This window comes from Actinia tenebrosa, unplaced genomic scaffold, assembly GCF_029948245.1.
Source record: "Actinia tenebrosa isolate PJP-AT-01 unplaced genomic scaffold, QUT_ActTen_1.0 PGA_scaffold8__29_contigs__length_14323225, whole genome shotgun sequence".
Lineage (NCBI taxonomy): Eukaryota > Metazoa > Cnidaria > Anthozoa > Actiniaria > Actiniidae > Actinia > Actinia tenebrosa.
In genome coordinates, this window is record NW_028292585.1 from 11,415,678 (window position 1) to 11,443,514 (window position 27,837).

At 35.8% G+C, this 27,837-nt stretch overlaps 1 protein-coding gene across 4 annotated transcripts; it reads right to left on the reverse strand.

Moving 5' to 3' along the window:
* Positions 1-27,707, reverse strand: LOC116306258 (uncharacterized). Of its 4 annotated transcripts, none has more exons than XM_089024212.1 (45): positions 27,312-27,707; positions 27,135-27,226; positions 25,062-25,124; positions 24,478-24,535; positions 23,322-23,423; positions 23,159-23,236; positions 22,063-22,101; positions 21,647-21,748; positions 21,136-21,318; positions 20,894-20,964; positions 20,406-20,495; positions 20,235-20,310; positions 19,814-19,927; positions 19,359-19,471; positions 18,565-18,601; positions 17,171-17,237; positions 16,375-16,486; positions 16,074-16,165; positions 15,471-15,596; positions 14,698-14,771; positions 14,180-14,259; positions 13,758-13,796; positions 13,503-13,578; positions 12,559-12,670; positions 12,391-12,454; positions 12,203-12,242; positions 11,943-12,013; positions 11,565-11,659; positions 11,160-11,227; positions 10,983-11,069; positions 9,915-9,999; positions 9,760-9,824; positions 9,649-9,681; positions 8,916-8,987; positions 8,583-8,794; positions 7,970-8,176; positions 6,298-6,358; positions 6,107-6,152; positions 5,479-5,788; positions 5,330-5,408; positions 4,607-4,681; positions 3,383-3,712; positions 1,102-2,413; positions 609-700; positions 1-493 (listed from the first exon to the last, which is right to left on the reverse strand). In XM_089024212.1, the coding sequence occupies exons 1-45, from the start codon at positions 27,417-27,419 to the stop codon at positions 155-157; spliced, it is 5,847 nt and encodes a 1,948-aa protein (XP_088880338.1). In that variant the 5' UTR covers positions 27,420-27,707; the 3' UTR covers positions 1-154. The 4 variants fall into 4 exon arrangements, with proteins under 4 accessions (XP_088880338.1, XP_088880339.1, XP_088880337.1 ...); XM_089024213.1 differs by having other exon boundaries at positions 1,114-2,413; positions 8,583-8,797; XM_089024211.1 differs by having other exon boundaries at positions 8,583-8,797.
* Between the last annotated feature and the right edge of the window lie 130 nt (positions 27,708-27,837).

A 27,837-nucleotide genomic window follows, 5' to 3' on the forward strand; every position in this document is an offset into this window, starting at 1 on the left:
CCCCCCCCCCCTCCACCCGCCATACAAAAAGATGCCATGCATTCTTTGTTATATATAAACAATTCCTTGTTCATCATATATTAGTATCAAATATTCTCTCTCAATATAGAAAACCTACCAAATACTCTCAATTTGAGCTATGAAATATACACTATTAGTTGCTTAACTTTTCTTTGACCATTTCTACTAGGATATCCGAGTATTTCATCAACAATTCTCTAGACATGTCTTCTTGCTCATGGACAGCAGAAGGAAGACAAGCTTCTGATGTGAATCGGTTCATCTTTCCTGTCGAGCCACTTGGTCGTAAACTATCAATATTGCTCGTTGAATAACTTAGACTGCTACTCAAAGACTTGGATGGGTTACTTGATTTGAATGCTTGACTTGCATTTAGTCTTTGGACTTTACATTGCTCTTCCATGTTCGAATAGGTGTTGGTAAGTAAAGAGAGAATGTGGTCTTTGTCTTCACAGCTATCATCCTCTAACACCTTAACGAGAAGTATAACATGTCCATGTCAATAGGGCAAATATCCAAAGCAACTTCTACCCCAACCTAGCTAATGACTTGACTAACAACATAATGCAATACAAAAGTAACAATACCTGTGAATGCAAATCGCTGATGCTCTTGAATGCTTGAGTCAGCTGATTGACTGCGTCTTGATACAACTGAAACTTGCTGGCACTCTTTTCGTCTGTGGATATACGGTTACAAGAATATGTGTAAGAGACATACGTTCTCAAAATCAGATCATAGTATCTCTCCGTTCGTCTAAATATCACTATACCAGAATCATTTTCTTAGTTTTCATTTTTTGTCAATATTTATAAAGGGACATTTAGTTTAGCCAAGTGGTCCTCAAACTGGTTAGAGCTATGCTCCGGGATCATTCATGGACTGTATAGCAGCTGCCAGAGGTACCCCTACATTCTTTCATTTCGACCCCGCTGAGCTGCGCCACTGCTGTAGTTTACGGTGGTGATAAGCGATAACAAGTTTTAGTTCTTTAGTATAGCTAGAAGTTAAAACATTCGAAGAATAAATAATAATTTGACGCAATAAGGGGAACCGAGAATGAACCTAAAAGGATTTTACCTTTGTCCTTGCCAATAGGTGACCTCCTATCAGCAAAAGGCGGTGGTGATGTTGAGCTGGTACTTGGTTTATCTACATCTTTTGTCTTGGTCACTCCACTTGGTATGTCAGCAGTAGACACCACATGTGATGGTGGTACTGAAGGGTCAAGTATCAAGACTTCCTTCAAAGGTTTTAATCTTGCATCCAAATCTCCTAGAGATTTCGACTTGGATCTTCTCTCCTCAGCTGAAACCTTGCCTCTTTTATCTCGAAATAAAATCTTTTCCGATTTTTTGCCGGGGACAGGTTGGTCTGATGAACGTAAGGTACTGGCAAATGACGTGGATGATCCTCGTCTTTCTTCCTTCTTGTCTTTATGTTTAGAAAACCCACTGAAACCCAAAGACCTTCTCCACGATGATTTGGTCTGGGCCATTAAAGAACTGGACGAACCTCTCTTTTCTAGTTTACCGACAGAAGATGAATCTGTTTTACCCTTTTCCTTCTTGTCTTTGCTGTCCTCCTTCTTGTCTTTGCTGTCCTCCTTCTTGTCTTTGCTGTCCTCCTTCTTGTCTTTGTTGTCCTCCTTCTTGTCTTTGTTGTCCTCCTTGTCTTTGTTGTCCTCCTTCTTGTCTTTGTTGTCCTCCTTCTTGTCTTTGTTGTCCTCCTTCTTGTCTTTGTTGTCCTCCCTCTTGTCTTTGATGTCCTCCCTCTTGTCTTTGTTGTCTTCCTTCTTGTCTTTGTTGTCTTCCTTCTTGTCTTTGTTGTCCTCCTTCTTGTCCTCCTTCTTGCTCTCCTTCTTGTCCTCTTTACTTTCCTTCTCCTTTTCGCCTTTTCTCTCCTTTTCTTTCTCGTCGGGTCTTTCCTTTTTACTTGTTTTTTCTTTCAATTCAACATTTATATTTGCCTTCTCTTGTTGTTTTGTATCTTCATTCTCACTTGCTTTTTCTTTTTCCCTTTCTCTCTCCTTTTCTTTTTCTATTTCCATTTCTCTTTTGCCAGTCTGTTCGCTTTCCATTTCACTTGGCTTTGTAATTTGTTCTTTCTGTTCTTTAGTTTCTTCTTTTACGCCACTGTTCTCCTTTTCTTTTAACACCTTGCAGCTGTAATTATCTTGGGCCACTTCAGACCTGATAATAATCTGCGCGTCTCTTATAGTATTTTCGTCAGCTCCCTTGTCTTTGGGCAGTTTTACTGGGTCTGACGTCGGTTCATCTTCTACTCCTCTTGTGATATCAGAAGAATTCCGTTTGATCCATACATTTTCATCCTTCTCAGGAATGAGTTGGTCCTTGTTGGTTCGTGTAACAGATACAGTTGACAAACATGTCTACAGTAAGAAAATATCTTTTAATATCATATAATAACCTAGGCTTCCTTGCAGGCATTCCTTGGTGGTTCTGATCGCGGACGAGGACCAACAAGCAACGGCTGCAATGCAGGCTAATATACTTAATTACAGCACAGTGTCTTGAAATGTGGTTGCTGATGTTGTTGTTTGTTCGATTAATTTTTTGTTTGTTTGTTTGTTTGTTGATCATTATTTTATAAAAAGTGTATGCACTCAAGAATCACTGTCGGGTTCCAAACACAGACATAGAAGCTGAGACTGAAAGGTATGTTTGGAAATAACATTATTAACCTCTGATGTATTCATTTGAGATACACAGTCGATTTGAAACATGGGTTAAAAGCCTCTATTATCTCTGTTAGTGCAAAAGTTTATGAACATTCCCTAGACAAATTAATGCTTTTCCCATGTGCCATTTCGGTCTCACATGTTTTTTGTTTTTTTTAAATATATAATAACGGGGTTCTTATATAGCGCATTTTACATGGTCTCAATTCGCTTCACAATCATGATCAGTGGAGGACTTTACGGGCTGCGTATTTAGGCGCTTACAATCATGAGTGATTTGTTAGTAATTTAGTATTAATGCCTCCAGATTGGAATAGGCTGTTGAACCGGGAGACAATCCCCTACTCTTATACCAATAATTCAACAGGTTCTTTTATGTCCCCCACTTTACTGTAGGTTAGGAAGGGTTGGGAGACAGGGCCTACGGTTTTAAGTCCTTGTCCGAGAAGACTTGAAGGTCTAACCATTTGCAGATGTAATTACAAAGGCAGCACCTTCTCCTCAGTTATTTTAAGACCCTGAGTGTTGGTCTGGCCAGGCTTGAACCACGACCTCCCGCACAACAGACCGACGCTCTTACCAACTGAGCTAGCCGGGTGGCGGTAACCCGACAATGATTTTGCAATTGAGTGTATTCACGATAATAATAGAACTACTAACCTCAAAAAGATTCGTAGAAGTCGTCTTTGTCGTAGTTGTGCTAATCAAATCAATGTTATTTTCTTGGGTATGTGTTTCAGTGTGAGACACGTTCTGTGACGATACAGGAACAGTAAATGGTGATGATAGTGATCGTTGCTGTTGAGATGCTGCACCAAGATCACTAACAGATAGGTCTTTTGAGGGCACAATTGGTTTAGGTTCTGATTCTGTACTAATCCGTCGAGGAGAAAGGTTCAAGGTCATGGTCACTGAAGATGATACAGCCGATGTTGTAGGGTCTTGAGGAGATGCATTTCTAAGCTCTCTTTCCTCTTTCGCTTTTCTCAACTAGGGAATAGAAAAAAGAGTATGTGAACACGATACGTTACAGTTTTGAATGCTATTAAGGTCCTTGTTGTTTTATTACTGCTGACGTATTTCTTGTTGTTTATTCCGTTTTTTTTTATGTCTGTTTGTTAGTTTTCGTTGTTTTGGTATCGCCCTTCGTCATCGTTTCTGATGCTGCTTTCGTTGCCATTGCTGCTGCTGTTGTTGTTGTTGTTGCTGCTGTTGTTATCGTTGCTATTAACAACCCTCATAGTAATGTGCAAAGAAGAGCTAGAGCCACTCCGCATCTGCTTCTCGGCGTTACTAATCTTGCAGTGTTAGAATAGGAATGAGAAACAACACGGGTCGTAGCAGAGCAGTGATACCAGTGTTTGCAAGGCAAAGAAGCAAGCAACAAGAGAGCAAGGTTTCCATAGCAAGTAAGCCAAGGGTCACTCCGGCACAAATCTCACGGAATTTCCGAATTTTAGTAGTACAGTCAACTTCTCGCCTTGCGTACACCCCTGTACTACGGACACTTATGCTATTACGGACAGGAGAAAAATCCCTGACAAAAATACTGACAAAGAAATGACCGTAAATAACTTTCGCTATTTCGGACACTCGCTATTACGGACATGAAGTGACGGTCCCGAAGGGTGTCCGCTGTAACGAGAGTTGACTGTATTTTTTGATACTTGCAAATAGACCAAGTGCAGGGTCTGCAAAATCAACTTAGCTACCACTAGCGATATTTAGCAAACCAAACAACAAGCAAAGCTGGCAAACAGCAACTCCTCATGCAAGTCCCATGCAGGCAACGCAAATATGTGCATGCGCATAATGTTGTGATACATACCGCTGACCGCCTATAAATTAATAATCACATTAATACGTATTAAAGTTATTTCATACTGCTGAAAGTCTTTTGCGGTTAGCATCAACTGCACGAGCCATTTCTTCTTTTCGTCTCTGGATTTCTAATTTATGCTAAAACATAATAGCAAATGGTACATTATTCCATTCATTAAATGTTTAAAAATATTTTGATGTTACATCTGTTACATACTGACTATACTAGCTATACAATGGTTTGTAGTCGCATATCAAAAATCCCACAATGCACTGTATTTTCTTTGTCTATGACAGTGAGATTTCAACTCTTTTATCCCATACCACTGAAATTTTCAGAGCATTTGCAAAGAAAGTTTGGAATTTGACAAATACAGCCGTTTTTAAAAAAAAATTGGCGAAAGCATTTGTTGCATGTTGCATATCCTAGCATGCCGGGAAAACGTGCAGACAAAGTTTGGAAAAATTCCATATTCTTGGGGTGCAACCTTGTGACTCAAAATCCCTCGAGATATAAATAACAATGAAAGAGCTTTGTTATCGTCAATCAACATGGCGGCTATGACGTAACATGCACCCCAAGAATTATCGTAACCTTTCGCCGATTGCATTTACATCGCCCATAGTGCATTTTGGGCTTGCTACTTAACATACAACATGCAAAGTGCAACATACAAATCATTTCAAATCCTATTTGAAATATCTCTACACGACGGCTTTGCTGCATTTTGATTGCTTATCTTATATGGTATTGGATAAATATAAGTAAACAAACAGTAAGCATACCTCCTCTAGAGAAGTTGTCCTTGCTTTTTGTGCCTCATCTTCTTCACTCAATATCTCCATATTCTGCTGGCCAGTAGCACTAGCAAGAACATATGCAATATTACATGGAATCGTCTTGGTCTACAACTGGTGTTAGCTACAATACTTACCGCGTACTGGTGAGAAGCGAACGGGAAAGAAATCGAGCAGAGATACTTAGACGACCATTTAAAAATGGCAAAGTGCTTTCTGGTTTTGCAATATGTGCAACTGGAGTGGCTATTTGTTCTTCTGGTTCCTCTTTGGTTGGTGTTGAACCAAGGCAGTCAAAATATTTCCTACACTTTTCATCAACATCTTCATCATCGTCGTCGTGGTTTTCAAACTTATCACTTGCTACTATCTCATCTTCAGCATCATCAGTCTTCATCTCATCTAGAACTGATAATGGATCATCATCTTCCTCGCTCGAAGATTCGTCTGTGTAGACATAACAAGTGCGAAAAGAGATTCAAATTAACTACGACAACACATTTTTCCGGGATCTGATTTGTTCTTTTGTACACTTGTACTTTTCAACTGCAAATCGCTGAAATGAGACGTCTGCACGATGGCTTTATTTGACTCCCACTACCAAAATGCTTTGCAAATATCCTTTCTTAACTAATTTGAATTTCCTCATAAGAATATTAAGACAATTGGTGAGAAAGTCTGCAATGGATTCTGGGAGTTGTAGTTAATGACGTAATAATACAAGTTTTCTATTTTCGAGAAAAAAGTTGGTGGTTCTACTCTTACCTTCCATTTTTCTCTTATTATCTACCTTTTCTTTTTTTTCTTCCAGCTAAGATGAAACAATAGAGACAGCAAAATTTTAGAAACCCTTTTTCCTTGGCCTTATATGTACAAAAATCATTCAAATACATCGAGCTATTGTACACAAAAAACTATCGGAATGCACCGGAGAATACAACACAACACGATCTTACCTCTTCTGTGTCACCAACTGACCGCCGCTGAGGCTTCTGAGCAGCAGTAACTTGAAAAGATCTACAGAGAATGGTAACAATAGCCCGATGTTAACGGTATATTTACATGCTGTTAATCAAATCTAACTGAGTGCTGATTACTTCAAGTAGTATCGGGCTACATCATACTTGCGTCCACACTAACTTAAAACGACCGAGAAACCCATAACGCCCTTCAGGGTGGAGAAATTTGAAAACGCAGTATTAGTATGGACAGGCAAGAACAAGGCAAGAAGCAAGGCTTTTGAAAACGCCGACGTCATTCACACCTACACGTCTATTTCTAAGATGACGATATTGCATCACTTCCGGTCAAAAATGGAGGGCCAGTGGGATCACTCTTCGTCTGATCCCTACCCTTCGACCTGCCCGGCATGGATGACCCTACCAGGAGTACACAACTCCTCCCGGCATAGCTCTAGGGGTCACTGGTCCTCCAGGATGAGGGTAGGGCTGAGGGCTTAAAGTAAATTCGCCGTATAGGGGGACACCGTGATACCATCTCATAAGAGAGATTTGATGGCTCCCGGGAGCTAAAGCCAGCAGGATGCCCGCGGGTCGTGCACCTAAAGCACCCCATAAAGTTCGGTAACTGGAAGAAGGGGAAGACCGAGAACAACATGGAGGAGGACTGTGGAGCAAGAAAGGAGAGAGGAAGGCTGGAGTTCATGGGATTAGTTGCGGACTGTGGCGACCGATAGGGAAAGGTGGAAGAGCTCTGTGAACTGAGGCCCTATGTGCAATGAGGCGCGAGGAGGATAGGTAACAGATCCTATCGTATCTGCGTTTATGATCGATCGTTTTAATTATGCATAGTGTGGACGCGGAGCTTTCGATAAGTGAAACGCATTAGTGTGGGCTTGGGCTTAGATGCCCATTCATACTTATTGTAAAAAGAGATCTAGAGATACGACACGTTTGTCCGGATCACCAAAAATGGACGGAAGCGTGAAGGTTTTTTAAAATTGTTAGTTGAATATTCTTATCATTTAATCTTTTCTGAAGAATTAAAGAGTTGAGCTGATTACACAACTGCATAAGAACACCATAAGGGGATAAGAAAAGGAGAAGGATGAAGAACTAGTTGTGGCTTGTCGAAGAAGGCATCATGACTAACAAACAAACAAACTAAAACACACTCACATACATCAAATTGAAAAAATGTTGTCGGGTCGAAAATGTCAGTAAATCCAAGAAGTTAAGGCCGAAGGGTGTTCTGGGAAAACGGTTAATAAGGCTAATATTATACATATTGCAGTTTTGCAGCTCTCGAGCATTGACTCAAGTTAATCAACAAAGCATTTTGTCACTCTTCACGCATGTGCCTGAATGCAAACACTCGCTACCCACAATACCCTTGGGTCTTAGCTTTGATGAATTAACCTTTTCAACCCGACAACGTTTTTTCAATTATACACAACCAAAGAGAAATGAAGGTTTGAATTATCTACAACATACTAATAAAATGATAACGTCCTTTAGTAGTTTAAGCGTATTTAGGACTGTTTTTCAGTTCATTTATTTTTAAATTCATTAGATTGAGAAGTTTTATATTTTATGAATAATTTTTAAAGGAGGTAGGCAAATAATTATGGTGAGTTGGCGCAGCCGGTTATCAACAGTAGTTTAATACCTGGTTCTCTTCTCATTTCTTTCAGTTATCAAAGAATATTTATCAACCTCGTTTAGCTTCTCATGGGGAGGTTTGTAATCCAAGTTGTTTAGAGATTTGTGATACAACTGGACATGGTGCCAGTACTGCAAACCAGAAGTCGCTTGCATACATTCATAGTGACGAGTCAAATCTTTAACACCAGGAAAAATATTTTTACGTAGAGGACTGTAGACAATACAGTAGATATTAGGGTTAGTGACAGTGACTGTAGACATACAGTAGACATGAGTGTTAGTGACAGTGACTGTGGACATGTGATGGGCATGAGGGTTAGTGACAGTGACTGTGGACGTACAGTAAACTGGTAGTATCTACAGTGTACATTCTTTTCATAACAAGAATAATAACGAGAATGATATCAATACATTGTTAATGTGTTTTAGCGATTATGTTGTGCCTTATGCAAATGTTTTACACATTTGTTCATGTTTATCTTGAGTGTTTAAACTAGGTAATTCTTTAAGGCTTAAAAGTGATTTTTGCAAGTTTACTACAAACTGCAAGAGGTGGTTGGGTGCACTTGCGTCTTCAAGTGGCATTTATTCACAGATATTTATAAGATATGTCAAACCTTGCTGTTTCAGTCTCCATATCATCCTGTGCAGGTGGGAAGTAGATAATACTTTCTTTGACATCATCTTCTTTTGACTCCTCTGCTTCTTCAAACTGAATCTCTTCTGTTTCAATGACCAAAAGCTTATCACCTGTCCAGGTTCTGGGTCTAGAGAAAGGATCACTACCTCTTGATAATGTCACACCTTGTGGCATATCACCTGCTTTCATCTGCTATCAATGAAACATATTTTATCATTACTTATAATTATATATTAGTTTACTCTGCTAAGAATGTCTTCCTAAGATATAAATCATTAATACTAGAAATAGCAATTCTTATGTCACTTACAACTTCACTATCTTCTTCTTTTAATTCATCTAACTGTAATTTCCCATTGACAGGAAACAAGTCTTCATCTTCCTAAAACAAAGAAGGTTCACACTAATGTAAAGATATTATTGATTGGGAATTGCACTCAGACCCATCCTGCAGGTGTAGCCTAGACCCATCCAGCAGATGTACCCTAGACCCATCCAGCAGGTGTACCCTAGACCCATCAAGCAGGAGTACCCTAGACCCATCCAGCAGGTGTACCCTACACCCATCCAGCAGGTGTACCCTACACCCATCCAGCAGGTGTACCCTACACCCATCCAGCAGGTGTACCCTACACCCATCCAGCAGGTGTACCCTACACCCATCCAGCAGGCGTACCTTACACCCATCCAGCAGGTGTACCCAGACCTATGCAGCAAGGTGCAACCTAGAGCCATCCAGCAGGTGTATCGTAGACCCATCAAGCATACCCATCAGGAATACCCGAGACCCCTCAGCACTGCAAAGCAGTAGCCTTCATAGTGCACAGGGAGGGGGGAGGGGGGAGGGGGAAGGGCTTTTGGGCTGCTATGCAGGCTATAAAGCAGCAGTCAGAGGCATTTCTGATATGCCTTTCATTCAACAAAAAGCTGTAGTAATGTTATGTCTATGGTCTAGTGATAAAAGTAACAGTTATAACAATTAAAACAAATAAGCTGTTTTTATACTAGTATCAAATATTAAAATGTTGCTCAATAACTCCTACCCCATTTGTAAGAGAGCACTTTCTTTCTAATGGCTGGAAGTAAAGAGAGGAGAAATATCAGTCTATGCATCAAAGATTCTATTTTTATAAATGGAATTCAAAGAAACTTACACTATTTGCTAATGCATTGACTTGCTCTTGGAAGGAATCATAACCGGTTGAAAATTTCTTTCGCTCTATGAAAAAGAGAATAATATTATTTGCAGCTTTTTCAATGATGGATTGTACTGGGCTTCCTCGATCCATGTGTTGGGTCATAGAATTACCTGGAGCACTAAGATCTAGTGCAAGGGTTATTGGACGTTGAGGACTGGTCTCACTTACAACTTGCAACTCTCCATCATTAACCCGCTGAAATTAATGCAAAATGCAAGATTGAGTATTATTTATGACATTAGACTGACCTATTTATTAATTAACTTTTATTACAACTAGATATAAAAATTGCTAATTGATGGTATAGTCAATAGACCCCTTGCATGTAATGTCAAAGCAACTCAATTTGGAGGACAAAACAAAAGAATTTCAATCTTCAGAGAATCGAAAACCTATTGTTATGTCCTTGCATTCTGAAGTACTACAATTGTTATGTCTTTGCATTCTGATGTACTGCTGGGGTCTTTATGAAAAGAGGCTCATGTTAAAACTAGGTTATATGCCTATGACCACTAATGCAATATTTCCAGTAATAATTGATTCTACATGAAGTGAATAGTCGAATGTAAAATATTTTTGTATCATTTAAGTGACACATCTTGGAAATATTAAGGTTCATACTTCCAATATGTTAATGAGTGTGATGTCATAGTAGGCATTTGAGTTTATTTGTCATCATTTTTAAATTGACACACTAATTAATATGAAAAAATTTTTTTTTCAACATTGACCTTTCTATGAACCCTAAGTAAGACAATGATGTTTTAGATAGGATGTTTTACTGCCCCAAAACGTTTAGCATATTTGATGATGCCTCCTATGACATCACCAGGGTATAAAATTAACGTTGGCAAACTCACAAAATGCCGGTGAAGTTTCGTATTTAGTGAGTGACAAAAAATTTAACTAAGTTTTGTGAGTATGACCACAGTTCCAGAAATTGAATGACTGAAAAGTTTAAAACACGCATCAAGTGAAGCTTGTTAATAATTCACTGTGCCCGATCGCTAGTGATCACACTTATTGGAAGTATATACCTAGATATCTTTCAGATGCATCATTCTGATCATATAAAAATATTTTACCATTCAACTATTTACTTCATGTAGAATCAATACTGAAAGTATTGAGTTAGGGGTTATAGACACTTAACATTTAAATTAGCCAGTCTGATTTACCTGTGCCCAACGTCCACCTGGATGTGATGGACCCCCTGAATCCTGATCCCGCAGAGTAACTTGACTTGATCCACCTTCAGCTATGATCTACAAGAAAATAAATATTAATATACTGTATTACATAGCCAATTCATCATTGCTGTTGTAAAGTACAATCCAGTTATTATATATTGGTACCTGTTTCTTGGCCCAGGAAGGTAACTGTCCAATGCTAAATCTATAGTCAGCAACTGGTGGATCAAGCTCTGTAGAATGTAAATTAAAGACATTCAGGCACACATGAATCATTATTGATATTCTAATAACAAAAAAGTATGACTGGCGTACACTATTCTATCTGCTAAGCACAAAATAATGGACTGAAGTGGAACAATTTTATTTTTTTAATTTTTCAAAAACATTTTCATTTTTTTTTTAGTCCATCAATTAAAATTGATTGAACAACTTTTACTATCACAGACTGACAGCAGACAACAATGGAGGGTGGATTGATAGATAATGATAAGTTTGATGCACTGTAAGTACAACTGTTATGAATGATAATTAGCTGACAATCTCTTAGTCAAACAATAAGTGTCTTACCAAGTCGACCACAGAGGAAGTCACTAGATGGAGACCCAAAAGCATTAGTGTCTTCTACAACTAAACTGTTATGTTCAATTCGGTAAGTACCCCTCCTAAAGAGAAATAATTTGAACATCACCATCAGTCAAAGCTATTTATAATTATTTATGCTCCAACCATCATAGCAAACTATTTAGTCTCACTAGCTGATATTCTATGATTTATTCCTAGAAATCAAAACCTTCTCACTTCATACTCCTCTGATGATTACTAACAATTAAAGAATTTCTCTTGAATACTCCTCTGAATCTTGATGATTACAAAAAGTTAAAGCATTAATAAAATACTGTCTTAATAAATAACTGAATACCCGACTACCGGTATAGTGTCCAATACCTGAGAGGTGTTTCTGGTTGTATTTCTCTGGGAAGTTCTTGGCCAATTTCACTAAGCCGTTCTCTCATATTCTACAGCAATAACATTTATACACATTACAATATGTTTTGACTTAAACAGGCTAAAAAATCATCCAACAGAAAACCTTCTTCAAGGCCCAGTAAATTGACACCTGCTAAAGAATGGGCTAATGTACATATTATTGTACTATATTATGGTATAGTAAGAAAAAGGAACATTTGTAAGTTCAGTTAATTTACCTGAGTGTAGGTCATTGGTATGCTCCAAATAAATATACAACTGCAATATAACAAACATATTTTCAATTTTTAGCTAAAAGTGAACTAGAAGGAATTTTTTTATAAATTTTTGAAAGTATTAATTGAACTAATTATGCAAGTAGAATTTAATTAAACCAACCAATAATACTCTGATTAAACAGACTTACCCATCTCCTGACACAGTAATCAGTTTTGTCAAGTGGTTGGTGAATCTTATTCCTGTTACTATTTCTGTGGATTGTATTTAGAAATGAAGCAATGAATTCTATTAGGGATAAAATGAGTTGTAAGAAATACATACTGTATTGCCTATAAGAATTAATGAGGAAACATACCTGAATGACCAGACATTGTTGCCATGCACTCTTCTGTATCAAATTCATGAAGTGACAGTGTCTTGTCTGAACAACTTGTGGCAGTATAATATCCTGATTTGTCCATAGTAATCTAGTGCATAGTCAAAACAAGTATCTTTAAATCTGACAGATAGGTTGCAGGGTTTTAAAAGTAACGGCCGATCAGTTTAGCCGGTTATAATTACAGGCCAAATTACTTTTAGCTTAGTCATATCTCATTTTTGGCTAAATGTTACTTGTCAAAATGACTGGCCAAGGCAAAAACTTGACTTGACAAGTCGTTGTCCGATGTCCGATCATTATTTTTAAGCCCTGGGTCAGATAGAAAAACCTTAGGGCATGGCTAACCCAACAGAACTTGAATATGTTGGAATTTTGGTGTAAGAGAAAAACTGAAGAACTTTGCAAAGACCCTTCATCATGTTAGAGAGAGATCCAACCAACTATACTCACACACAATGTTGAGTTTGTTGAATGTTGAGGTTGAGTGCACCATAGATACAGCACCATTGATTACCAAAAGTACAGTACAACCATATCATACATGTTTTAATGATACATACAGGTTACGGTTGGTCTAAATATGGAGTCACTTTCATGCATCGACAGAGGAATAAGAAAAGGAGACCAACAAATGTCTTTATCTCATAATAATATAGACTGTTAGTGTTAACAGTCCCTCTTTTCCCTCCAAATTCAGTTGAGTCAGGTTCCCTGAAGGGAGAGGAAAAATTAAGGGCGGTAATTCATTGATATGTGTTGTCCACAGTCCCTGATTTCCTCACCCCCAGTGCTCCTTCAAACTCACCCCCACTTCCTGTGCATCCAAGACAGGTTAAAACCTGACTCAACTGAGCAAAAATAGGGAAAGAGGAAATGCTATCCATTTATAATAATATTTATACTTTTTTACATTATAATACCTTAACAAGAGTTCCATCATCCCCTTGTGCTCCTTTGTAACACTTTGTCTGCTTCCCAGTAGAAGTATCATACACCCTAAAAGAGAATACAAGAAGTTATTTAGGAAATGACATTAGTTATTTCACTTGTAAGCAATCATCATTATGTTGCTAATAATGTCTGTCAAGTAATCAGATGATCCATTACAATTCAGGATTCACACAGAACATGGGAAACAAAATTCTAAATGGATGACTGAGCAATCACTATTTTACCTGACATTCCTGTCCTGACATGCAATGGCTGCAACATTCCTGCAATTAGATTACAAAATAAAACACCATGAATAGCATTTAATCAACAGTAACTCTAGTTGTCACTTTTTATGAGCGTGAATACGGTAGGAAGGGGGGGGGGGGAGGGGGAGGTGTACTCCACTTTATTCCATATACAAATATGTGCTACCAAACAGGGTGTGGTTTTCACTGATTCTACTCTGGAACAGGGTATATGAAATCAAGGTCTCTCTATTATCTTGGAAGAAGAGCCACTCTGTGGAATCCACTGTTAATCCCCCAGGTATGAACAGGCAAGAGTATCCCCCTGGGCATGAATGCAACTATCATCTCAAGACATTTGAACAAATTGAAAAGGCATACTCCTGGTAATATTTATAGAACTAGTATTAAATAAATACCTTGAGGAATCAATAGCCATGTCATATAAAGTCGTTTTGCCAACATAGTTTGTGTTTCTAACAAACTGGAGATCTGGATTCTTGAATCAAATTAAAAAAACACTGTTAATACCTTAGAATTACTTGAATATTTTTATTAGTTATTTGGTAACTGCACATAATTGTAGAGTAAAACCATAGTGACATCCATATCCATTATCAGTGATAGGAAGCTAATAGGCCATTTCACGGATCCCGTTTCTCAACCTCAGCCTCATCAGCGTGTAATTATTCTTTAGAATTTGACTACAGTCCGCACAGGCTGTAGGCTGTAGGCAATTTCTAAAGAATATATTACACGCTGACGAGGCTGAGGTTGAGCCACGGGATCTGTGAAATGGTCTATTGAGTACTAATGTATGTTGTCATTAGATGGGGCCCTTTTATTCTATTTTTTGTAGCCATACTGCATAGCATTTGCAAGATATTAAAAGACACTTAAAATGAAATTCTATTTGTTGTTAATATGATTTACTAACATATTGTGCTGAACGGAATATAATAGACTTGTCAGCTCCACAGCTTAGCAACTGAAAATCATTGTTGTCATCCACTAAAAAGGAGAAAAAGAAATGAAGAACAAAAAATTAATGTTTCTGCTCCCCATAGTTACCGTTGCTATGTCCCACAAGCTCAACAAATAAGCTACAATATATATCTCAGAATTATTTAAAACTCTGATAAATGTAAAAATTGATTATAAAATGCTGCTATTGTTTATGTATTTTGAAAATAAAAGAAATTTGCCTCATAATCCTTGTAATACTTTGTAGTTGTTTGTGGGGCAACATTTGAATTTTACTAGGAAAACTGCTGGAACAGTGATGGGTTTGCCATTGTCTGATGGGGAAACCATGAATGGTAACTGTTGTCAATTATGCTATCAAACGATATATCTGCAGCAATAAGTAGTTGCTATCAGTACTAGTAATATGTACTTATTGACTGAGTGGGAGGGCCATACAGGAAAATATTTGGCTCGAAGTGATGCCATGAATGACTGAGAGCCAAATATTTTCCCGTACAGCCCGATCTAACTCAGCCAATAAGCATTTTATCATATGACCATTAATAAAAAAGATATTTTAAAAGTTAAAAATTATGCCAATATGGTTGCAGGATTCGAGCAGGGCTGTACAGATTCGTTACGTCCCTGCTTGCTCAAAGCCATATGGCCCTGCTCACACCATTTTCCTGAAGGTTTTTCTAAGAGCGTGTAATATGAAGTATTACATGCTACATGTGTCCTCACCATTAAACTTCACAGAAGTGATGGAAGCTGAGTGGTCATCTAGTGTTTGGATTAGTGTAAACTCTCTCTTTACATCAAAGATATGAATGAGGCGATCACGACCAGCTGAAGCAAGTAGTTTGTAACCTAGCAACAAAGAAATATAGTTTGTGAATAAAAATATAAATCAATGGCTTTGGAACTTAAGTTGTTGTCTCCTGTTTCATGGGCAATGGGCAATACATTAGCTGAAACACTTCAGCTGTTTTGATGGACAATTTTACCTGTGTCAGACCAGGGGGGGGGGGGGGGTCCAAATAACTGAGGAAGGGAGGGCATAGAAATTTAATGTTAGATGATCTCACCACTTACAATGCAGAAGGAAACAACAGTAGGTACAGGGACATGCTCCCAATTTAAAAATATATATATATATGATCACCAGAAATTCCATTTCCTTTGTTCTGTGGAAAAAATGCATTTTAAACTAATAGGGGTGGATGCAGCCTCATCTCCCTGGCATAAATTTGTCCTGTACATACAGAACAGTAATTGAGAATGAATGGTAATCACATGTATGGTATTTATATTATAAGTAGTTTAAAGCTTACTACAGTAAGTTACCTGATTCTGGAGGAGAGAATTCTATACATAGTACTTCAGATTCATGAGCATCAATCTTCAGAATTTCATCCAGAAACATGCAGTCATAAACCCTATGAATTGATCAGATGATGCAGTGCATATTATTGATATAATTAGCATGTAGTATTAAGATATATACTACTACTAATATTGTCTATCTTAATTATAGGGAAACTATTAATAATTAGCTACAACTCATTTTGATTTGGCTTATATATTTACAATATTACTATCATGTCCAAATGCAAAAGCCTCAAAGATATTATGACAAATTCATTACCTAACGTTTCCAGATCTTTCACCAACTGCTAAGTGCTGACCATCTGGGCTCGTTCGAATGGTGCGAACTCCATTTTTCCCATCTGTAGTTGCATCTCGCACATTTTTAGAAGCTGGAATAAACATAATCATTCATCTTAAACAAGGAATTACCATGCACAACTGTTTGTTAAGGGGAAGTCAAACAAAGGAACCGATGCTTTAGGTATAGCAGTTATTAATGAAGTTACCATAACCCATAAGTGGTAATGGATCTAATCAGACCAAGTATCATTCCCTTGAGCATTATTTTTTTGCAAACCAGAAAAACTTAGAACATAATATAATATCATAATGGATAAAATCTCATTAAACATTTTGTTAAACACAATTATAGCTCATCATCAAAGGAATGAAAAGTTGTGTTAATAAATGGAAAATATGATCTATTACTTTACAAAATAATTGTTCAAGCATGTGAATATATCCAGCTACAGTAAAAGTGAGAATGTACCAGAGCATAATTCTACATACCAGTCTACATACCAGTCAGCAGAATCAAATACTACTTATGCAGGGCTTAAACGAATGGCCAGCCAGTTGTTGGTATGATCTGACTGGCCAAATTAGTTTTATCTTCAGTCATACCTTGTTGCTGGCTCAAAGTTCCTGGTCAAAATGACCAGCACTGGAAAGATTTCACCTGAAAAGTTCCAATTTTGGCCAGACATTGTCCAGTGACTAGCCCTTATTTTAAGCTTGTACTAGAATATTTTAGGTCTAAACTCAAGTCAATAGAACTATTAGCATAAACTTACTTGGACTTATTTCATTATTCTTTAGGCTTGCAAAAGTCTTGTCCATGAAAAGGATTCGCAGAAGTTCCTAAAATAGTACTTTGATTATTGAATAGTAAGCGGCTATTTCCAAAAATAGGCAGTCTAATACCATATTCACACCTAAACGTGTTTAGTTAAACTGTGTTTTCATTAAGAAAAAATATGAGAAACTAGAAACCTACAATATAATGAAACTTTGTAGAATATTATCAGAGCAAGGCAAAGGATGGCTTACATGAACTATTTCACCAAATATTGTGCAGTGTTTGTAGATAGTTTTCCAAACCTGTTTAGTTAAACTACTTTAAAACATGTTTAAGCCTTGGTGTGAATGGGGTATAAGACTGCATATCTCTACAGGGTAAAGTATTAAAGTGCTATAGAACAGTGACATGGTTGATGTGGTGATGAGAGGATTTTCAAAGGAAGAGTTTGTTTGACATGATGAAATAGGACCAGTGTACGATCAAATAGTATGTTAGAGGTTATAAAGTTAGAACAACGTATTTATCAATGAAATATACAGTAAAAATATCTTGATGAACAAACACTCTACATATTATTTGAAAGCTGTGTCTAATTTTTGAGGCAAAATAGCAAGAAATACAAAAGTATTATCTTCAGCAATGGGTGAAGGTGAAAACTAAAAAGCAAAATGGCAAATGTATTTTGAATGCATGACTACAATGACTGCTAGGATATCTGATGATAAGCTGTGGATGTCTGCTGATAGTTACATATCGGAACATCAGAGACAAATCAGAGAGTATCAAAGATTTGGACTACTTCAGTACAGTGTAACAGTTTTACATAGTATCTAGGATGTCCACAGGAAACCCATAGATACAAAAAGGTTGGTGAAGGTTTTGTTGCATGTTCCATACCAAGCCTGAACTGCACTATGGGCCATGTGAATACAATAAGCAAAAGGTCTCAAAAGTATAACATTTTGCTTAACCTATGTCTCCACGCTTTTGTTCTGGCATTACTTACATTATTTCATTAATATATCAATACATTAAATTTTAAGTTTATACGAGAAAAAAGCAAGATGCAATGCAGCATGCAACATGTCCATTAATACATTAAATTTTAAGTTTATATGAGAAAAAAGCAAGATGCAATGCAGCATGCAACATGTCCATTAATACATCAAATTTTAAGTTTATACGAGAAAAAAGCAAGATGCAATGCAGCATGTAACATGTCCATTAATACATTAAATTGTAAGTTTATACGAGAAAAAAGCAAGATGCAATGCAGCATGCAACATGTCCATTAACCTTATTTGAAAGAGCTGTATATAATATACACTGAAGGAACTAGGTAGTTCATGGCTACCACAGTCACTAGTAACACTAAACAGTACTCACCTTGCTGTAGATGTTTTTTACAGTTGAAATGTTTGTACCTACAGAGAATATCATTAGAATAACATTGTTATATTGATACATTTTGTTGCTAATAAGTACAAATTTATGATAATAACATTTATTTGCTTTGCCATTTTACACCAAAACTGATTTCATTTGTTCTGAAATTTGAATAATCTAGTATGATTGCATTAATTCGACAACAGAAAGTGTACAGTACAATGCAAAAGTATTCTTAAATTCAACTTTATCGAGCAACATCTAGGCTGATGCTAGTCATGACATGGGTATCTCATGGTGTTTAAGGTTTTGTGTAAGATGGAAAATGGAAGAACCAATAAAATCCAAGATCGCAGAGATGAGAAGTGTTTATCTATTTTACTATTAATAAAAGCTACTTTAACATGAGCAACAAAATACCACAACTCATCTCGCAACATTGCTGAAAATAAGTCGAAAAGCAATGGTCTGATTTTTTACTCTAACTAATAAGAAAATAAAAAAAGATCATTGACTGTCATATTAGCCAATCAGAAGTTAGGATTCACACAACTTGCAATAAGATCTTATGTTTTTAGACTGATTCCATAATATTCTAAAACTTGGGCTTGGTATCTTTTTTTGGTACTCAGGGGAAAAAAAGAGAGGGCAATTTTGTTGTTCACATTACCATAGCTTTAATTTTATAAAGTTCTTATGATAACTACCATAGTATTTATCATAATAAGCTGGTGCTAATTTAATCTGATAAATGTTTTATAATTATTACAATACTGTAATTTTTATAGACTCACCCTTCTGTTACATTCCACACTCTTACTGTATCATCATTAGAACATGTAAGAAATGTCCCTGGTGGAAGTGGGGCTTCCTTGTTATCTGTTGGATTAGGTACCTCTGGATAAATCTGTCAGTGGAATAAGTAAAAAAAAAACATTTTAAATGAAGTATGACTATGACCATCATTGCCGAAAAAAGGACAATGTCTGAAAGCTTGGTGAAAAATAATAATCTCAAAAAATGTCAAATTTCCTTTAATTGGTTGTCTCATAAGTATGAGCAAGTGCACATTATTGATTAATCACATTGATTCATACGAGTCCAGCCTCTTTATATGTTTCAAGGTAGACTTTAACTGGAACATAGGCTTACAAGATCCCTGAAAGTCCATGCTGATATAGGAAGACTGTTATATAAATAATATATTGTGATAGTAGACTACGATTCAAATAGAAGATTGAAAACATACCTCTAAACCCCATATGCAGCCACTGTGGTATAGTGACGACCAGATTTTACCAACTTTCTTGATATCTTTTAGATCCCATATGTATATGCTATGATCATTGTAAACACAGGTTATCTATTTGGTAATCAAAAAAGAAGAGTTAGATGAATGGCATACAGCTAGTTATAACTAATTTTGGAAGTAATAACAAGAACCATGCTGTATTCAGGGGTGGCGGAAGCTAAAAATCTTTGGGGGGGCACTGAAAAAATCTTTGGGGGGCACTGAAAAAATCTTTGGGGGGCACTGAAAAAATCTTTGGGGGGGCACTGAAGATTATATTTAAAGCTATGTGATAATGACAATGTTTTGTTTGATTGCAGACGCATGCGCTGTAAAACAATGACAGGTTCCGCCGCCCCTGGTATTATGACGAACATACCCTGTGATTATTGGAGTCCAGTGCAAGAGCTATTGTGTCTGCATACGTTGCGTTATTTGTCTTATCAATCATGTGACTAAAAGAATGAAATATACCAAGGATTAACAGATATAAAATATAGCAATAAACAAGAAATTTCTTATAATTTGAGAAATTTCAGGCTTTACAAACCTTGGATCAATACCATCTGAAACATTAACCCCAAGAAAGTGAGGTTTGGGTAAAGTTGCCACAAACTGTAGAGTTGAAGGTTCAAATACCCTAAAATGTAATCAGATATATTTACTTTTTTTAGTTAAATATAAAACATTGATAATGTGTGTGCATGATTTTAATAATAGATTGGATTGTGATATTCTATAACTTTTTTTTATTACTACAATATTTCATACTTGCAGGGTAACAGCTAACTATATCTGAGTGTATAATTTTATAGCCAAAGGTAAAATTAATGTACTTTTAATTAGTTTGTAGCCTATCCATTCTTGTTTTATAGAGGTCTGATCAGTTGCCAGTCATGATCAATAACCAAATTAGTTTTAGCTTCAGTCATATCTCATTGCTGGTTGAAGATAACTGGTCAAAATGACTGGCAAGGCAAAGATTTGAAAGAACAAAATCCAGTTCTGGCTGGACATTTCGATAACTCTCTTACGTACCTAATAAATCCATTGGTGTAGCCACATATTATGTACTTCTCACTTATGGCCATACTGAGTGCTTTGGAAGACTTCAAACAAAAATTAAATACTTTTAGTACAAATTTGTAATTTTTTTCAATATTTTTTCCATTATTAACTTTTAAAAGGTTTTCTGCAGGCAAACGAAGTTGCAATCAGAATTTTTTTAAACTTGGCATAAACATAAACTAAAATAATTTATTCTTAATTTATATACTTACTCCTAATTCAACATATTTTTCCAGGTTTCTCTTTGAATTAAATGAGCACAATGCCCCAGCTGTAGTCACACAGTATGTATACTCAGAATTTTCACCCAGTCCACATGCCACATCACAGAATGTATGGCTTCTAAGCTCTCCCAAGATACCAGATCTTCCTTTTATAGGCAGGGTTTTATCATGCTTTATGGAAACACAAATGAGTAGGACTACGTTAATAATTAGCACTTTTGGTTATTTTGAAAAAATTAGTAAATAGATATGATTTCATGAAACAAGACAATGTTTTGTTGTCATCTTGACAACATTATGAGGTCAGTAACAGATACATATTCAGAAACTGAAATGCAAATATCATTACAAATACATAAAAAGCACAGCAAATAGATATGAACTAAAAATGGTATTGATTTCCAATCCTACTTTCCGAGATTAGATCAGAGATGACAACAGATATCATCTAAAATATAAGTAGCCTGCAAAGTTCAAAATTGTGTCTGGTCTAACTCACCTTTAACTTAGTGGATTCTGTGTCAAAGTACCAAAATTTTACATGACGAACTCCAGATGTAACAAAGAAGTTTCCGATTTCAGAGAATGATATGGCATAAACCTGCATGTACAGTATGTACAACAAATAATTATTATGACCATCAATTAAATTACCACAATACATAACCTGCATCCTGATATACAAGTTAAAATATTACAATTTCAAGACTTTTAAAAACTGCTTTAATTTATTAAATTTTCACATTTATAGTGTAAAAGTTGTAAGTTCAAATTAATAAAAATAAATTTTTAAAATATTTCAAAAAATAACTTTGTATAACACTAAAATGTGTTGTACGAACGCAAAAAGAGCAGATGAAAAAGGTAACAGAAGACGACTAATGCATTTGAAAAAGATTTATACCAAGTTTATACCTTTGTGGAAAACTTGTTGCAAGCTACTTTAGATCCATCCTGTAACAGTAACAACAATAATGACAGTTGTCATGAGAATAGCAACATATAGTTAGTGCATGCTTCTTTGACCTAGACAACATGTCACATTTCTCATAACCACAGTAATAATGACAATTGTCATGAGCAACATGTGACATGTCACAGCTGTCATAATAGCAATAATGACAGTTGCCATGAGAACAGCAACATATAGTTAGTGCAAGCTAATTCAGGGTTGTCAATAGAAGCCGGCAACCAGCAGATTCTGCCGTCTACTCTTTTTACAACAACTGCAACAATGGCTAGTATAGTATACATGTATAAAACATGCAGGACGCTCTCTTCATTGATGAGTTGTTGTTGTCATTATCATTATTATGACAGCAGCAATGGCAATAATATAGTAAAGTGTAAATAAAAATGATCAATACTAAAAGATATGCAGTTGTTATGACAACAGTAAGAGCAATGATACATAGTATAATGGTGTACACTACTCAGATAACTACTCCTAAAAACCTAGGACATGCAGATGCCATGACAGTAGCAATAGCAATGTCAGTGCATACTACTGTACTTTGACTTAGTGAACTGGCAATTGTCATGACAACAGTAACAGCTTGATATTGTATTGCCACATATTTTAACTTAGAGGACATGCAGTTGTCATGACGACAGTAACAGCTTGATATTTTATTGCCACATATTTTAACATAGAGGATATGCAGTTGTCATGACGACAGTAACAGCTTGATATTGTATTGCCACATATTTTAACTTAGAGGACATGCAGTTGTCATAACGACAGTAACAGCTTGATATTTTATTGCCACATACTTTAACATAGAGGATATGCAGTTGTCATGAAAACAACAACATGAATATGTATATAGCTTAGGAAATGTGTAGTAGTCACAATAATAGCAACGGAATGACGCAGTATGGCACATATTGGTATATATTACGGAGCATACTACAAATGTGGAAGTTATACAGTTGCCATGACAACACCATTAACAATGTTATATACTATTGGCAGTTACAAACTAACAAAACATTGTTGTTATTTGCTTACCCTCCAGTTCCATACATTGATTAACATATCATGCTGATAGCCAACAGAGACAAGAAACTTTAAATTAGGAGAAAATGCCTGTTGATAGACATGCAAATATCAGTCACATGAACATTCTAAAAGCAATGTGTGATAACCATAGTAACCATCATATGTTACTCACCACACAAGATACGCCATGTTTATGTCCTTTTTTCATTTCAGATGTTTGAGGGTGGCTAGGATCTTCCAAAATCCATACCCTCACTGAAGGCATGTGCCCACTCTGACAATAAATAAAACACTAAAGTTATCAGCATCATAATGTATAAATTATTGTTATATTGCTACAGATTTTGCCGATATAACGAACACTCTCATTGGTTAACATGTGACACTTGCCAAATCTAAATATATCCCAACCAGGAAATAAGTTACTTATTTCCCAGTCAGGGAATGAGTAGCATGTGACAGGAATGGTGAAAATAAACCAGTGTACGTGATCAGAACGTGAAAAACGCTGGTGGCATAATATTTTGCAGGAATCACAAACACCAAAGCTGGAGCAGATATTTGCTGCAATCTTTAGTAAGAATGGAGCTCAATGCAAAACGAAAAACAAAAACAGAGATTATCCATTTTTTCAATGCATAAATAAATGTCCAAAACGCTGTATTGAATAAGTGTTGTGGTTCATTGTCTGCACCAAAACGCTAATGAAAGTTTGAAAACATTAATGAACCCACGCAAACATATTCATGATTGTCAAATTCAATGCTAAATTTCTTTAATGAAAGTTCCATCGCACTCTCGAGACTCTGTTCGCCTTATTGTATGCCCGTTCGCTCTAATGAAAATGCTTCTTCGCTTCAATTGATATTCCTTTGCGGTTGATGAACAGCAAAAGGTGTACTAAACGTTTGGTCCCTCAGGAAATTAGTTAGTTTTGTTTTACCTTGAGTAACAATGTTGTGAAACTCTCAGGAAAACAAACTCAGCTTTGCCTCAGGGAACATCAAGACACTGGGGAAAACAAAACTATACTATTTCTCTCGAGACCAGACATTAAGTGTATAATATTATATTTATTTTAAATAATTTATCAACATAATTACATGAAGTATTAATACTGCTCTCTGATGCACACAATGTTATTACAAGCATCACTGAACCTATGCAATGACTTTATATTCATAAACATTGGCACTGTGATGCCAATGTGCAAACCAGTAAATGATGCATGCCCAGTTTTTTAAACTTTTAAACTTACAGAAACCAACCAATAAACAGATTGCACATTACAGACCTGTTGTCTAGCCATGTTTCAGTATTATATTTACCTCTCCAGTAGCTAAGAATTTCCCATCTCTTGAAAATGATACAGCAGTGATGCTTTTCCTATAACAAAAAGTAGAACACTTTCAGTTCAATGGTATATAAATTTCCTTTTTACTGCTGTTAAAGTAATTCAAGTTAAACTTGGAAAGATGATTAGAGTGAAAAATAAAAAACAAGCCTAAACTCTAAAATGGCCATCTTTTGTTTTATTATCATTACAAATCATTGCAAGAAATTTGGCTCAATTTAACTTAGGCCCTGTGAACAATATTTAGAAGGGGTACCAGGCAATCTGGTGTCAGAGTTACCATAATGTCAGATAATTTTATGAAAGGTCATAGATGGAGCAAAAGTTCTCTAATTCAAAACTACAATGTGCCAAAAATATTTTTAAAAATAACATCCTTATAATCAAGACAAGAGAGGAAAGAGATGGCTTACAAGCAAGGAAGTCTACTATATTTTGAGATCAGGTGGCAGTGACTTACAAATACATGAAGTAATGACCCTTGAGGTTGATACACAAGCATGAAAAATGGCCTCTACATTTGTATCACTCACACTTGAGTAGTTAGTGCTAACATACCTCGAAACATTGTGAATAAAATCTTGTTTGTTTCTTCGTGGATTGAAAAGCACCACAACACACCTGGATAAAATAATATATAAAAAATAGTTCTTTAATTCTTTTACCAGCTAAACTGAGAGAAATTTAATTTTCCATGCTTGATAACATTTGTTTTAAAATCTCCTTGCACTTAAATCACTTCTTTAACTTCTTAAACCTATATATGGATTAAACCAAGCAAGAAATAAGTAGCATGCATCACATCCAGACTCTTTCTAGGACTTAACCGAGAAAAAGTCTGGATGTGATGCAGGCTAGAAATAAGATGTAAGGTAATGTATTGTTAAACTTTATTGAATGCCAGTATAGTACTAAAAGCTTTTTAAGATCCAATTTCATGTACTTAATATATTTTACATAAATAAAAAATAAAATAATAAAAATGTAAAATATCAATGATTTAAATATGTACAATGATCCTAAATTTGTTGAAAAATCATGATAATTGGCTAAAACATATAAATAAAATAGTACTTATAATTCTCTTTTTAAATATTTGAAGGTTCATCATGATTTATGGGTGTACGTTTTAAGTAATGACAAACAGCATTTAAAACTAAGTTACAACATGACAAAACTAGTGTACCATGAAACTTAATGATTGATTAGAAGAATTGAACTTTAAGAACAGCTGAAGATAAGCATAACTGCATGCACCAATGAACAAGTAATTATTTATTTTGCATGAATACTCATTTACAGTTTCAGTAGAAAAAAAATAATTATAAAGATATGTGCATATAATATGATTAAGTCTGTAGGTCAGTAAAGCCAATGTCAAATAAATGTCTTGATTTGCATGAAGAATCATCAAGGAAGACTTATCATGATGGCTTTTCTTCCACACACCATAGATGCAGACTTCAAATAGTAAACAAAATGTACAAAAACCTTTTTGTACTCAAGCCAAACAATACACGTTTGCAATTATTTTCAGTAAAAACCTATTTTTACACAGCTTTTTAAATTAATGTGAAGCAGTTTAAGCAGTTAAAACATGGATGGACAAGTAAAAAGATCTTGATATTATTTTTCTATTCTAGCATTGGAAGCTAATTCCTATGTAAACAATAAATCTTAATGTCACTACGGAGAAAATTTTATGGAAGTCAAAACAAAGTCATTCTAAAAATGATATGAAGAAGACATACAAGAACATTACAGACAATAATTAAATATTGGATGGAAATTACATAATTGAATGCTTCAAATCTAGAAAGCAGAGATGTGATCAGACTAGATAGATCAAAAGATTAGGTTTTAGTTAAAGAATTGAGTACAACGTGATGATGGATTCTGTAAAGTTTTTATACCTGATCTAATCATGGAATAGATTAGCGAATTAAAACCCGTATGTACGAACAGTTATTCAATAACGAAATAACGCAATGCTTGGATATATTAATATTTAAGAAAAAAAACGTATTTGCAAAATAAAATTACATATGCTGAACAAACAATTTTGGTGATAATACAAATACATTTATCTATTACCAAAATGGTTTTCACGGCAAGTAAATTGCAATGTTGTCATTGTTTAGAAATGGGAGTTAAATAATTTATTTTGTATTCATCTTACTGGTAATTATTTCTGGATTTGACCGACATCGATTTTGGTTCAGATTCTAGTAGTTTTTCTCATTATTATTCTTTTTACAATTTATTTTCTGCATGGCATTTAACGTTTTGAAGTCTAAATTTTAATCATGTTTTTCTTTTTTGACCGGAGAAAAATTTAAAAGAATAAGAAGCTTGGCTAATAACAAGGTATCTGATGGTCTTATGCACAGCCGATAATGTACGATCGCAGAAAATATTTTCTAAATCATAATTCTAATGTGTCAAGAGGTAAATGTGAATTAAGTCGTCTTCTAACGTAAATATAAATTAAATTTCCCTTGATAAGTCTTTTAATAATATCATTGTTTTTAAGAGACTATAAGTAGTAGATTAAATCTCAACAAGAAGTGAAAGTGCGGCTTCCTGAGAGCTTCATCTTCCAACGTCCTTCAGTTATGAATTTAAACTTACCCAGCCGGGTAGGCAACAATTCCATCCACAGGATTGCATGCTAGGCAAGCATTTGATGATGCAGTTATTCCTAAAACCTTATCTAAGGACAACTGGAAGGAAGAGAGAAGAGAAGAAAAGCTTGAGCTCAAACAGTCGACATGGCAGATTATGTGTGTGTACTTTAACGACACTTACCCGTTCACTGATGGGACGCAAATCTCTTTGACTATTGGCTTTACGGATAACAAGCTTTCTTGTTGGAGGCGGAACACGACCTCCCTTTCCTCCGAAGAGAGAATTCATTGTTAAAACATGCTACTTGGAATAATTTGGCGAAGTTTTACAGGACGAGATTCCAGTCCAAATATTCTTCGTGCTGATTAGCTTATATCGATCCAACAGATAAAATCTTTTCTTTTTTTTTTTTGCATTCAGAAACGAAAGTCTGGAAGTACTATTGTCTTAGTACAAGCCTGCATAGATATTCCTGCAAATAGAAGTATTATGTTGAGTTGAAATAAGCCATAAAGCTAGTAAATGGTTCTGTTCAGCAGAGCCAAACAAACTTCACGCTTCTTCTTCTTCTTCTTCTTCTTTTTGAAAAATTTGAGCCCGGCCACATTTAGCTGCATGTCCACTTCCGCTACCAACTAGGTCCAGGCTACTTCGTCTGATTCACTAGGAACGCCTCCTCAGTTTGCTTCTCTTATTATTTCCGGAA